Genomic DNA, 12,866 nt, shown 5'->3' on the forward strand with positions numbered 1-12,866 from the left:
CAGTGTCTACACAGTTAGTGCATTTTAGAAATCACATCCCTGTTTTCCGCATTACTGCTCTGTGTAGACAAGCTCTTAGATAAGAAAAAAAAAAAACAACGTTATCAAGGGAGTTTTATTCGTGTTTATCAACTGAAAATCAGAAGTCCTAATTAATATTTATGACTTCAGATGCTCCTCAGTATAGTCTGTTACATAAAACATATGTAAAGAACCCTCAGCAACATTTTATAGGATTATTCATAGTGATTTTAACTGACAAAGCAACTTGGAAAGAATACTAAGTTTCCTCATACTCGGTATAAAAGCCGAAAGCCTAAACAGCTGCAAACTTCCTTAGCTCAGCTTTGTATTCGTAGGGTCTTTTACAAACAGTGATATCAGGAGAAAATTCCATTTGCTTTGTTTCAGGGACATATTAACGCAAGAAGCGGTGAAGGGAACAAAGGTCTTCTGAACAGTTTCTAATGTCAGCCCCCTGGCCTTTATTGGGAATTGTCATAAGAAAGGGTTACATGTCAAGCTAATACTTGTGATGACTTGGCTGGCCTCAGCTTTGTCGGAATGAGTGTAGTGCTGCTCTACTTTGTCATTAAGTGAACTTGCTTACAGCTTCTGCTGTACACAACAAAGGGAATGTTTTGAGCACAGGATGGGCTTAAATTGGAGGACAACAGATACACAAAATGTGCTTGTCATAACTATAAAGGGAAAGGAACAGCCCTTGTGTACAATACTATAAAATCCCTCCTAGTCAGAGACACCAAAATCCTTTTACCTGTAAAGGGTTAAGAAGCTCAGGTAACCTGGATGACACCTGACCCAAAGGACCAATAAGGGGACAAGATACTTTCAAATCTTGCGGGGGTGTATGTGTGCACGTGTGGAGGCTTTTGTTTGTGTGTTCTTTGTTTTGGGGGTTGTTCACTCTTGGGACTAAGAGGGACCAGACATCAATCCATGCTCTCCAAATCTTTCTGAACCAGTCTCTCATATTTCAAACTTGTAACAGCCAGGCAAGGCGTGTTAGTTTTATCTTTGTTTTCTCAACTTGTAAATGTTCCTTTTTGCTAAGAGGATTTACCTCTGTTTGCTGTAACCTTGAACTTAAGGCTAGAGGGGGTTCCTCTGGGCTCTATGAATCTGATTACCCTGTAAAAGTTATTTTCCATCCTGATTTTACAGAGATGGATTTTTAACCTCTTTCTTCCTTTAATTAAAAGCCTTCTTTTTAAGAACCTGATTGATATTTCCTTGTTTTAAGATCCAAGAGGGGCTGGATCTGCACTCACCAGGAATTGGTGAGGGGAAAGGAGGGAGAATGGTTAATTTCTCCTTGTTTTAAGATCCAAGGGTCTTTGGATCGATGTTCACCAGGAAATTGGTGGAGGAGTCTCTTAAGGCTACCCACGGAAGGGTTATAGTACTTGGGAGGGAGGTAGACAGAGTTTCCCAAATAATTCTTAAATGATTTGGGTGGTGGCACAAAAACCAGATCTAAGCTGGTAATTAAGCTTAGAGGTTCTCATGCAGGTCCCCACATCTGTACCCTAGAGTTCACAGTGGGGAAGGAACCTTGACAGTGTTGCTAAAAGGCAATTAGAGAAACAGTCCCTAATATCAGGTAAAGCGACCTGGTCAGAGTAAGCATGGTCAGTGGTAATAACCCAATTAGAAAAGAGAAATAACATGAAAATAGCATTGGCAGCAAAAGTCCTGCAAATTGAAGTTTACACATGCATATTGTCTGAGTTGCATAAGATACATAATATTATGATACTTAATGGTGATTGGAAAAGAACAACCAACCATGTAATCTGGATGTGTATAAGTGTCTTAAAATGTGAGGGGATAGTTGGAGCTTCATTGGGGAAACCCATCATGAGTGACTTATACCCCAAGAGAAGGTAATTGGCCATTATCTCTTTCTGTACGTCTGTCGTACCTTGCTTTACTAGTAATTATCATTGCAAGAAAAGCTTCAAATAAAGGTTTGAATTAATAAACTTGAGTGTCTCGGATGCAAGCGTGTGGCACCCTCACCCAACACCTTTAGGAAGGCAGGTAACTCATTTTCTGTTAACTAGTCTAAACTTCTTGGGATGGGACACTCAACATGGCCAAATTACATGGAGTATATTGTAAAGAGAACCACTGCTCATTAAGACCAGTGGTTTTCAACCTGCGATTTCCAAAGGGGTCCATACCTTCATTCAAAAATTTTTAAGGATCCACAAATGAAAAAAGGTTGAAAACCACTAATTTAGACTAACCCAAGACCAGCAAAACTTCTTCTAATTGCGTTAATCACAGACATGCACTGTTTACAGACCCTACAATTTCAAGTCCTTTTCACACCTTTTTTTAGTGGCAAATAGTTTAGGAAGACTGAAAACTATTCACACAGATAACTCTTGTCAATAGTGTAAAGTGATCCAGGAGATCCATCAATACAGAGTCAGTCGTCACATCTGATGGTATTATGATGTCCCCTGTATGCTGATTAGAGGAACTACTAACAACTCAGTGGGAATTCAGGTTTTAGAGGCTTTATTTGTGCATACAGTTTGTAAAGCACCTCAAAGAAAAGAGCATGGGAGTTCTGGAAAACAGTGGAGTAGATTCAAAACAGTAGTTTTACCAGTATTGTTTCTAACAGTGGAGATAACTCTGACCTTGTAACTACATAAGTACAGGATGGCGGCCCATATTCAAAGTAGTTATTGGCTTATATTTGGCAAACCATTATACACGGCCTTCTAAAAATCCATAAAGGGATATATTATACAGTAATGGTTAAAGAAATATAAGAATTACCCTTCTTAGCTCCTGTCCTGGAAGAAGCACTGAAGAATTTCTTCACAGTTGTCACCTTGCGTGTCTTTTCATTGCTTTTCTTTTCCTCAAACTTGGAAAAGGTGAGTGACTGGGCCCCTTGTGTACTCTGACTACTAGCATAGGCTTCTTCCTCCTCACGCTGAAGTCTAAAATTAAAAGAATTTGCGACTGTTTAGTTAGTGCCAACAAAAATTAGCATGCACTGACAAATCCATTACCTTTTCTGTTGCCACAGGCCTGTTCTCCTCCCTCACCCCCATATCAACTCTTCTTCCAAGCATCACTTCCCTGTCATTATATAAATCTCTCCTTTCCTCACAGTCAACACAGTAAAAACCTTTGTCCTTTCACCTTCATTATAGCTCTTCAAGGCAGAGATTGTGTTTTATCCGTGTCTTAAAGCATATTGTATTTATTATTCTAAACATTTTAATCATAATAATAAAGAGCTTACCTGCTGCTTCCACATCCCCAGTGAAAAATTATCACTTTGTAAAAGGATTTCTTACAGGCCCAACACCATGGTACTTGGAGAATTACAAAAATACCACCATTCTTATTACCTGCCCCCTCTAGAGGTTATAAATTTGTTTTGGTCTATGCCAATCTTGGTGAAAGACAGTGAACCACAGCCACTGGAAACTGTGGGCAGCCATGCCTGTGGATGGTCGATGTAAACAAACTGTCTCGTGGCCCGCCAATGGATTACCCTGACAGGCCACAGGATGCACACCACTGAGTTAACGTATGTCTACATGAGGTTTTCTGAGGTTTTTTTATTTTAAACTTGAATTAATTGATTGTCAGTTAACTTGAGTTAGCTAATCAGTGTCTATATTCTAGCCTGGACATTCCAAAGATGTTTGAGATTTATTCTGGATTGACTTCTAGGATCTGCCATAAACATTAATATGCTGGAACCAATGTTTGTGGAGTAGCAAATGCAAGTAAACTGGCAATCAACTAAAGTTAAAAAAAAAAAAACTTTAGTGTAGACAAACCCTTAATGACAAATGTAGCCACATTCTCCGCTAGCTGAATCATGCATGCAACCTTCAAGGGTAAACTTTAGCTTTATACTACTGCAGCCTGAAAGTAACGGAGGCATGGATAATTGTGGTGTAACATGCATTGGAAATCACAGTTGGACATTTTCAGGTCAGCTGAAGACAGCAGAAGTTACTAAAATGCCATTTATTGAATGGGCATGACGCAAAAACATCTCACTCGTAATGTTAAAAACAAATCTTTGTTGCAAGCCTTGACTACATATGAAATTTGATCTGGAATAAGGTAGGATGTGCATTTAAAACAGACTGACTATTTCTGCTTATCTCCATGTGCAGATGCTCTTATTTCAGAATAAGTGTGTCCAATATGGAGTTAAACAGAAATAGCTAATCAGGAATAGCTCCCCAGGGTAGACAAGCCTATATTAAAGAAACAAGACTTACTTTAGTTACTTTATCAGCAAAGCTGGCAAAAGTACTGAAAACTGAAACTTCGTATTAATTATTGGCTAACCCCAAGATGCTGATGACCATGTTTCACAGCAGAGGAACTATGAATTTCAGGTAATACTGAAAATGGTGGCATTTTTAATTCTTGCTACTGCCAGGACAAACATATTAGCTGAGAAGTATAATCAGCTATAATGTATTTAATCAGCATCTGAGAAAAAAGGCTGAAATAAAATGGTCCTAAAAAGAGTTTGCACACTGCCAAATATTAGTTACGGAATTCCAGACTTTATCATGTAGATTTATGCAGGATATTTATTGGGCTTTTGTTTTGCTGTCCTTATCACCACATAGCAATGCAAAAATGTCACAAATTACAAATTTCTTCCTTGGCATCAGAAATTTGATTCTGTCTCCCCGGGCAAAGCCCATAGCTGGCAACTGAAGGCAACAAGGGTAAAAAGGACTATAAATAAAAGATGGCCATACTGTTCAGCAAAGCCATCTGACTGCAAGGGTTGAAGGAATAAAGAGGCATCTTTACCGCTCGGCCAGCTCCCAGTCATCCTGAATCTGCTTCTGCCTTGCCTTATGGTACTCTTCTCTCCAGCACTTGGAGCAGAAGCCCTGCCAAGCAGGGTTTCCATAGTAACCACATCCTTTCTTGCACAGTAGCTCTGACTGATCAACGTGAATTCCTCTGCGTTCAGACTTTAGGCTCATTTCTTCCTGTTTAAAGAGAAAAGGGTTAAAGAACAGAAGAGAAACTTGTTGACAGATGTTAAAAGAAATGTAGTGAAAATACTTTGATAAAGAAGTATATATATTCTGAAGAGTCCATTTATCTTAGAGAGACACTACCTTCTCTCTAATTATTGAATAATTCAAGTAGTAAAAACACAAAGGCTAGAGAAGCCAGGGCAATTTTCACTAGTTAGAGAACACCCACGTCTGATGGTTACACAATCATACAGTACCAAAACAGCAACAGGATGAATGTAAATGTGTACCACTTTTGTCAATGTAAAGTGCTACATACAGGTCAACTATTAATACAGGAGGTCTGATTTTTCACTGACTTGCACTTTGTGTAGTCATACAACTCTGAAAAAAATGTAAAAGGTGACCAACGCAGAACAGTCCACCCTCACCAGGGTAGTATGTGGGTATGAGGGATTACACAATGTGCAAGGCAGTAGAATGTCAAATATAGTAAAATATATGAGTCTTTAAAGAACAGATACAAGATGTATTTGTATTTACTAGATTTCAGAGCTGGGTGGCTGCTGACTGAGGGCCCAGCTTTGCAGGAAGCAACACAGAAGTAAGGGTGGCAATACCATACTATGCCATCCTTACTGCTGTGCTGCTGGTAGTGGCTCTGCCTTCAGAGCTGGGCCCCTGACCAGCAACCACTGCTCTCCAGATTCCCAGCTCTGAAGGCAGCACCACCACCAGCAGCAGCACAGAAGTAAGGGAAGCAGTACCGCAACCTCCCCTACGATAACCTTGAAACTGCACCACCACCCCCGACAACTCCTTTTTGGGTCAGGACCCCTACAATTACAACACAGTGAAATTTCAGATTTAAATATCTGAAATAATGAAATTTATTATTTTTTAAAATCCTATGACTGTGAAATTGACCAAAGGGACCCTGAATGTGATAGGGCCCTACTAATAAGACATATCACAGATCCAATATTCTCAGCCATTATAGCATGAAATAAGGCAATATTTCTGTTGAAGAAATTTACAACCATCTAACACTGATCCAAGAGTTTAATAAGCAACCAGATCCCTAGTTTCCTGCTCATTTTTCTCATTTTTGTCTTCAGTGAGACTATACGAGTCAGAATCAGTATTTGCACCACTGTCTCATAGTATTGAAGAGTCAAGTATTCATTATCTAGCAGTAGGTCTCAACTTCCAGATTTTTAAAATATTTGATGAAATACTGAACAAGACAAATGAAAGTATATTTACTGACCCAAACCTCTGAACTGTTTGAAAAGAATTAAATTTGGCTCAAACACACAGACTGAAAATAAATTGTGTACATTTCTTTACTCGGTTAGGACAGCTTGTCCCAAGGACAGTTTCAGTGATGAAGCAGTTAACTGTTTGATAGCTTCACTCTAATATCAACAAATTTGCTCCATTTATGACAAAACCAACATAAATTCATGTATGACTAAACATAAGCAACTCAATATTAAAGCACTACACATATATTAACATTAGAGCTTGGATCTGAACAACCTCGTACATAAACACAGCCCCACCCTAAAATATGATGTTTGACTACTGTAAGGGAACATGAAAAAGGAACTTGACCACACATAGCTGATCTGGACTAGACTGAGTTAAATGCAAAAATGAAAACTAGCATAGTGAAAAATAATTTTTATTTAAAAATTGTTTTAATTTAAGTGTTAAGTTAGATGTTTTTTCTTGAATTGATTTTTAATCCAATAGTAGCCCTTAATTGGAAAGGATTCTTCAGGGGAAAAGAACATGACCAAAGTCTTTCCAATTCTGCTGAAGTTCACACATACAAAGGTTGTGGATAAAAAAACATGTTTTAAGCTTGTTTGATTTTGCTCAGCAACTAAAATATCTAGAGAGACATAGCATTATTTCACGTCAGAAGAAAGAAGAAACCAGTTTGTTCCCCCACATTGCCATCCATGAACCAGTGTTCTAGTACGGAAAGTGACATACACGTTCTGTACCAGGTTAAACTGTATATAAAGAGACTATTTTTTTTTAAAACTATGTCAATGTTCGACATTTCCCAATGACTTAGGAAAGAGATTTTAAGAGAACTGATACAGAAGAGAAACCAAACTACTTCAAGGAGGAACCAATTCAGGATTCTACTAAAGGTTTTATGTGGGGGAACGGTCATGGGTTTTTTTTTCCTCTCTCTCTTGCCCCTTTTTTCTCCAGTCTTTGAGAAAGGAGCAACAATCTTGATTCCTTAAGAGGATTTCCTAACATGGGCCTATATCTGGTAGGAATAGTTTTCATTTTGAATGGCTACAATTTGGAAATAACAGTTATATATGCCAAGCTTTATCTCCCTGTTTATATGGACCTGACACCGTGAGGGGCAAAAACCATGATAACAAAAATTGCAGGGCAGTTTTACCTTTTAGATGTTAATCCTTTTACTTCATAGTGTGTGGGGGGGAGGGAATATTTTAAGTTTAAATAGTAGTGATTGCTGTTGCTTCGCCTGTACCTTACATTATTCATAATGGAAAAATAAATTATAAATAAACAAACAAGTGATGAGAAAGTCATTAGACAAAAATAAAGATTTAAGTATGAAAACCATCTCCTCTTTCTTGTTCCTACAGATTAAGTCACCATGTTTAATTCCTGATGGCATACAGAACAGCTGACTGAGGTGCCTTGCTATCTAGTGGACCAAACCCCAAGTGTTAGATGCGTGCAAGCGCGGCAACCAGGAGCTCAATGAATTCTTCAAAAGGAAATTTCTCCTTTTTATCACATGTATAATTGATTAATGAATCTTAGAATCACAGCCCTAGAGAATGGGGAAATGAAACCCTGAAACTATTCTGCAACTATTCCCACTTAGCATTAAGTCTTCTTTCTAAAATAATAATGTTTAATCAGCCAAATTTCAAGCGAAAGCTTGAAACAACTGCATAATTATTTTTTGTATTAGACTATTATACCGCAGGTGCTTGCTTTAACCAAGCTCGGCTTTTCACATTGCATCAGCAATAGTTTTTTGAAAGTGACAATGTACACTTCAGTTGCTTCCATCAACACTGAGCTGACTGTCAGTGGAAGGATCAGCTTGAAGAAAAACATGTCAATTTTGTACGTTATTGGGAGGTTTAAGGAAGAGATTTTACCTAGAATATTCTAACATGAATTCTATATCCATTCTGTAAGATTGCTTTAACCATTCTAGGAAATAAGCCATATATTTTGCAACTATCATCTCAAATTACCACCCCCCCAGCACGCACACACACACACACACTCACCTACATTCCTTACTGTAACAAGAATAATATTTCAGTATTGTCCATGGACCACATCTAGAAATTTAAATTTCTTTGGCTAACAAGAGCAGGATGGTGCTTGAGAGACTCAATGAAGAAGGAATTTGGAGAAATGAGGGATGCAAAGTGAAGGTGCTCGCACACACAAAACCCTCCAACCACTTGTGAGCTTGCATCATTTCTTGCTTTATGAAAGGGCTTGTTTACATCCAAGTGATGCAGACCCTACCTCAGCTTTCTGCAACTCTAAGGTTCAGAGATACAGTCAAATCTGGCTCCCTATATCTAAACAGACCTTCAATTGCTTTAAAAAGAATGGAAAAACCAGATACTAGGGCCAAGAAGATTTGTTTGGTGTGCTGCAAATGCTCTGCTGTACAGCAGAACAAAAAAAACAGATTCTTTTCAATGTAAAAACTCAGAAACTTGGTTTTAAAGTAGCTAAATGAATCCTTATTTGAGGAAGAAGTTCTAGACGAGGGAAGGGCCAAAACAATTCTGTTTCTTGTACTCTCTCCTTCTGGAGAGACTTACATAAGAAATCTGCACAGCCAAGCCACTAAAAGACACCAAACTGTCCCTTTCCCTCTCTTCTAAACGTCCAGGGATTGAAACAGTCGCCCTGAATCAACAAGATGGTATCACGTCATATTTCTCAAGTTAGGCAACTTTCTTAAAGGGATTTTTTTCCGGAACATTTTTCTCATTTTTAAACAATCTGTTGTGTGGTCAGTTTCTGAATCTGCAGCTCAATGTTCATATTTCATTCAAACCCTTACATTAATTTAATTTTCCATATAAAAAAGTCAGCTATATATGGTACAAATATAACCACATAACTGAGTTATCAATATTGTCTGTAGTACATAAATCTGTACAGATTACTATCCTCTTGAGAAAAGGTCATTATTGGGACTACATGACTGGATAGTCAATCCCTTTGTTTTGTTTTTGAAGCTTTCCATTTTAAAATTCTAGTTCCAATCCTTCAATGTGCTTCTGTGATAGGGTCTTTTCTTTGTATTTAAATGAATGCATTACATACAAGCAATTGTTGTCTGGAGCCCACTTCTGGAGGAACTTGACTTCATTAGTTTATTGATTTGACTTCATTGCATCATTTTGTTCCTTTTTTGTAGATAAACTTATGGTTTCTTTCTCTTACATTTCCCTCTAGGAGGAAGATAGGAGTAGTTCAGGCATACTCCAGAAAGGAGGCCCCCTCTGTGACCCAGTCAGTCAATCTGGATCCACTCCCCTCCAAACTTCCACACACAATACAGTTGAGAGTTGCAACAAATAGGTGCCAGAGCACCAGGGGGAGGTAAATGGACTTACTTGGGAGTATAGGGATGAGGAAAGGCGTAGTGTTGTGGTGCATTATAGCGCATTTCTGTGCCCACCCCTTTGCTGCTTTGGCAATTAAGGAATAGGACATCACAGAGATGAACTGAGCACTTACTGCCATGAGTGCACTCAGGCCTGTATCTAGTCAATCTAACATGCAATAGTCAGTTACCAATGGTTCTGTCACTCTGAACTGTTAGGATGGCAGCACTTAGCCTCTCTCAGATTAGTGTAATATCATAAGCAATGCAAATGCTTGTGGATCATTGTTAAATAGTGTATGAAGATGTGTTATGTTACAAGCATATTCGGGGACTGCAACATCAAAATCATGTAATGAAAGAAGAACCAAGTTGTGCTGCTTTTTTCAATAAGCATCTTAGAATATTTACAGATTTGGCAAGATGTCTGAATAAGTGCATCAAGAATCTGTGGTTTAACTGTGAAATGGCTTTTTACTTGCTATACTGATCTGTTTAAGTTATTTTTTATTAGAAATGTAAAAGAAAGAGGAACAGTGGAAAAGTCTCCAATATACAAATGGATGATGATAGATTCAAAGTGGAGATGGGGGAAGACTTGTGTTATCTAATCCACCTTCCTGCCAATGCAGGATTGTTTCCTCAATGTGAATTTTCTAATGTTTCTCCAGTCTAGTTTTAAAATGTAGTATGAGGGGAAAAATTTAGGGAAATCTGAAGCAACTCTCAATATTTTACTTTGTGGGATTACAGGCACCTATTTATGCTGCTGAGAAGTAAAGACTGATTTACTTATTAAAATATTCGCTTTAATTTCTTATGGGTACAAATCTAATTTGAGTTTACTCTTCCCTGCCACCCCAAATTCTTTCACTATCAGATTTATCCTTCCATAACAGTACAGTGTACAGCAAGCCACTGCTCTTTCATTAAACAAAGTTATATCATTCAATGGGAACATTAAGAGGATACTGAAATGCATGTTATTTTTCAGGAGAGAAAGTCAGCTATATCTCTGCCTGACAGTTCCTCTTACTAAGCAGTGAAAGCTCCTCTTCTTTGACTCTCTCCCAAACTTATAGCTGAAGTTAACATGTAATGGAAAAAGTGCAGGGTTTCAATTACTGCAGTCATAATGAGAAGGAGAGACAATCCAAGCCAATGCCAGCAAAACTGTGTTTTGCAGGAGACTGCTTGCCTGGAGCTCGATGATTTTCTGTGACTCACCCATTTAAATAAACTAATATCTTTGAGGATTTTCTGTAGCACATGAAAAAGTTAATATTGAACCCAGACTCATTTTTCCCCTAATTTACAAAAGAAAATGTTCAGATGTGTAAAGGTCTTGATTCCATTTGTGTAAAAAAGCTTATTTCAATGAAGTGCATAATTAAAAAGATGGAAGGTGTACAACTCCTCCTTTAGCCAAGATAAACCAGTGTCAGGCTGACTTTGGGTGCCCAACCTGAAACCTAGGGCCTGATTTTCACAAGTGTTGATCACTTTCAGCTTCCAGTGCCTTCAGCCAGAATTTCACTGGTTCATCTTCTTGGGGGCAGGGGTGAGAGAAGAGGAGGGGAGAGGGGGGCTGTCTCAAGTTGGATGTCCAAACTTAGCAGGCTCTTGAAAATGTTGGTTTTAGAAGTTAGCCAACTTTTGGACAGTTACATTAGTTATTTGCATATCAAACCGAACTGATCAGCAACACAGATACAAGGCTAGCTAGCTCACAGTAAAATAGGAAGTGCAACCAGAAGAACATCACGATTTTCTTATCTTACTTTCCTTTAAAGAAAGTCTGCAGTGATCAGTTTACGCATATTAAACCTATCTCCACAAACATCTTCCATTAAAATCCTAATGAAACTGAACGTGCAACCCTCAGATGAACACTGCTTCACAATACAATCACTAGGATAATAATAAGAATGCACCTTGTAAAAGAAACTTCATGTGAATGTATACACTATCTTTACTTCTAGAGAGACAAAGTGGAAGAACTCACACAGAGAAATTATAAAAGAAAAAAAAACCCATCACATCAACTGCAGGCAAGCACTTCTCATAAAACGATCATTCTATATCTGACCTCTTAGTCCTTACCCTCAATGGAAACCTGCACAATATCTTCAAAAGATGAACCTGGGAGCTTAAATTCATAACTCTGCTAGATACTAAAAATTATGGACTTAATACACTGGATTTATAGCTCATTACAACATGTAATCCACTAACCCTTCCTTGCTCTATGACTGTAGAACTGTTAACTGCCCACTTCATCTTGAATTGTTTCCTGCAACGTTAACTCCTTATCTCATCCACCTTTGTATTTAGCTGTGACACTAAAAACCTTTCCCAGAGCTGAAGAACTACTCTGCGCAAGCTCAAAAACTTGTCTCTTTCACCAACAGAAGTTGGTCTAATAAAAAATGCTACCTCACCCAGCTTGTCTGTCAAATATCCTGGGACCAACAAGGCTACAACACCACAGCAAATAGCTTTATTTCTAAGTCAGTTACGTAACATACAAGGCCAGCCTTAAATTCAAAAAGGGTCCCTCCCCCAATCATATTTGTATAAATCCCCAAGACCACATTTGTCAGTACTGTACAACAGGCACTGAAATAGCATGGAATTTGCTATTTCTTCTGGGAAATTGTACATTTTGTGCTAATAATAAAGCTCTCTCAAGAGGAACAAGAGACTATATTTTATCAGTTTTCATATGGAACACAGATTGCAAAATATCTACAAACACACAGCACCAAACCTATGATAGATCCACTAAAATTACCAGAACTACTACAGAAAAATCATGCTGTGGCCTCAGCCTTAATATAATGTACACAAATGGCACCTTCATCATCAAAATAGAATTTCTCACAACTAAGATTATGTAATGGCGTCCTTTTCAGTTATATAATCAAAATACATTGCAGGATACATCAGTGTTTACAAGGACTGGAGGCAGAATTGTGACTTCAGGGAAAGCACTGTTATTTGTTAATTAACACATCCACATTAGTTCTAGAATTTATCATGTAAAAGTCATACTTCAATCACATTATTTTCTGCCACCTTTCCTTTAAGTAACCTTTACAAGCTTTTTACATAAGAACACAAGAATGGCCATACTGGGTCAGATGAAAGGTCCATCCAGCCCAGTATCCTGTCTGCCAGCAGTGAGCAATGCC

At 38.1% G+C, this 12,866-nt stretch overlaps 1 protein-coding gene across 5 annotated transcripts in view; it reads right to left on the reverse strand.

The window, feature by feature from the left end:
- RABGEF1 (RAB guanine nucleotide exchange factor 1) overlaps positions 1–12,866 on the reverse strand; it is a 36,541-nt gene that overhangs the window by 15,252 nt on the left and 8,423 nt on the right. For all 5 annotated transcript variants that reach the window (XM_030536168.1, XM_030536167.1, XM_030536166.1 and 2 more), the window contains 2 exons: positions 4,843–5,027; positions 2,818–2,984 (listed from right to left, as the gene is read on the reverse strand). In XM_030536168.1, the coding sequence (XP_030392028.1) occupies positions 2,818–2,984; positions 4,843–5,021 (346 nt within the window). In that variant the 5' untranslated portion in view covers positions 5,022–5,027. The remainder of the gene's footprint in view (positions 1–2,817; positions 2,985–4,842; positions 5,028–12,866) is intronic.

The sequence above is a fragment of the Gopherus evgoodei genome, chromosome 17, assembly GCF_007399415.2.
Source record: "Gopherus evgoodei ecotype Sinaloan lineage chromosome 17, rGopEvg1_v1.p, whole genome shotgun sequence".
Taxonomy (NCBI): domain Eukaryota; kingdom Metazoa; phylum Chordata; order Testudines; family Testudinidae; genus Gopherus; species Gopherus evgoodei.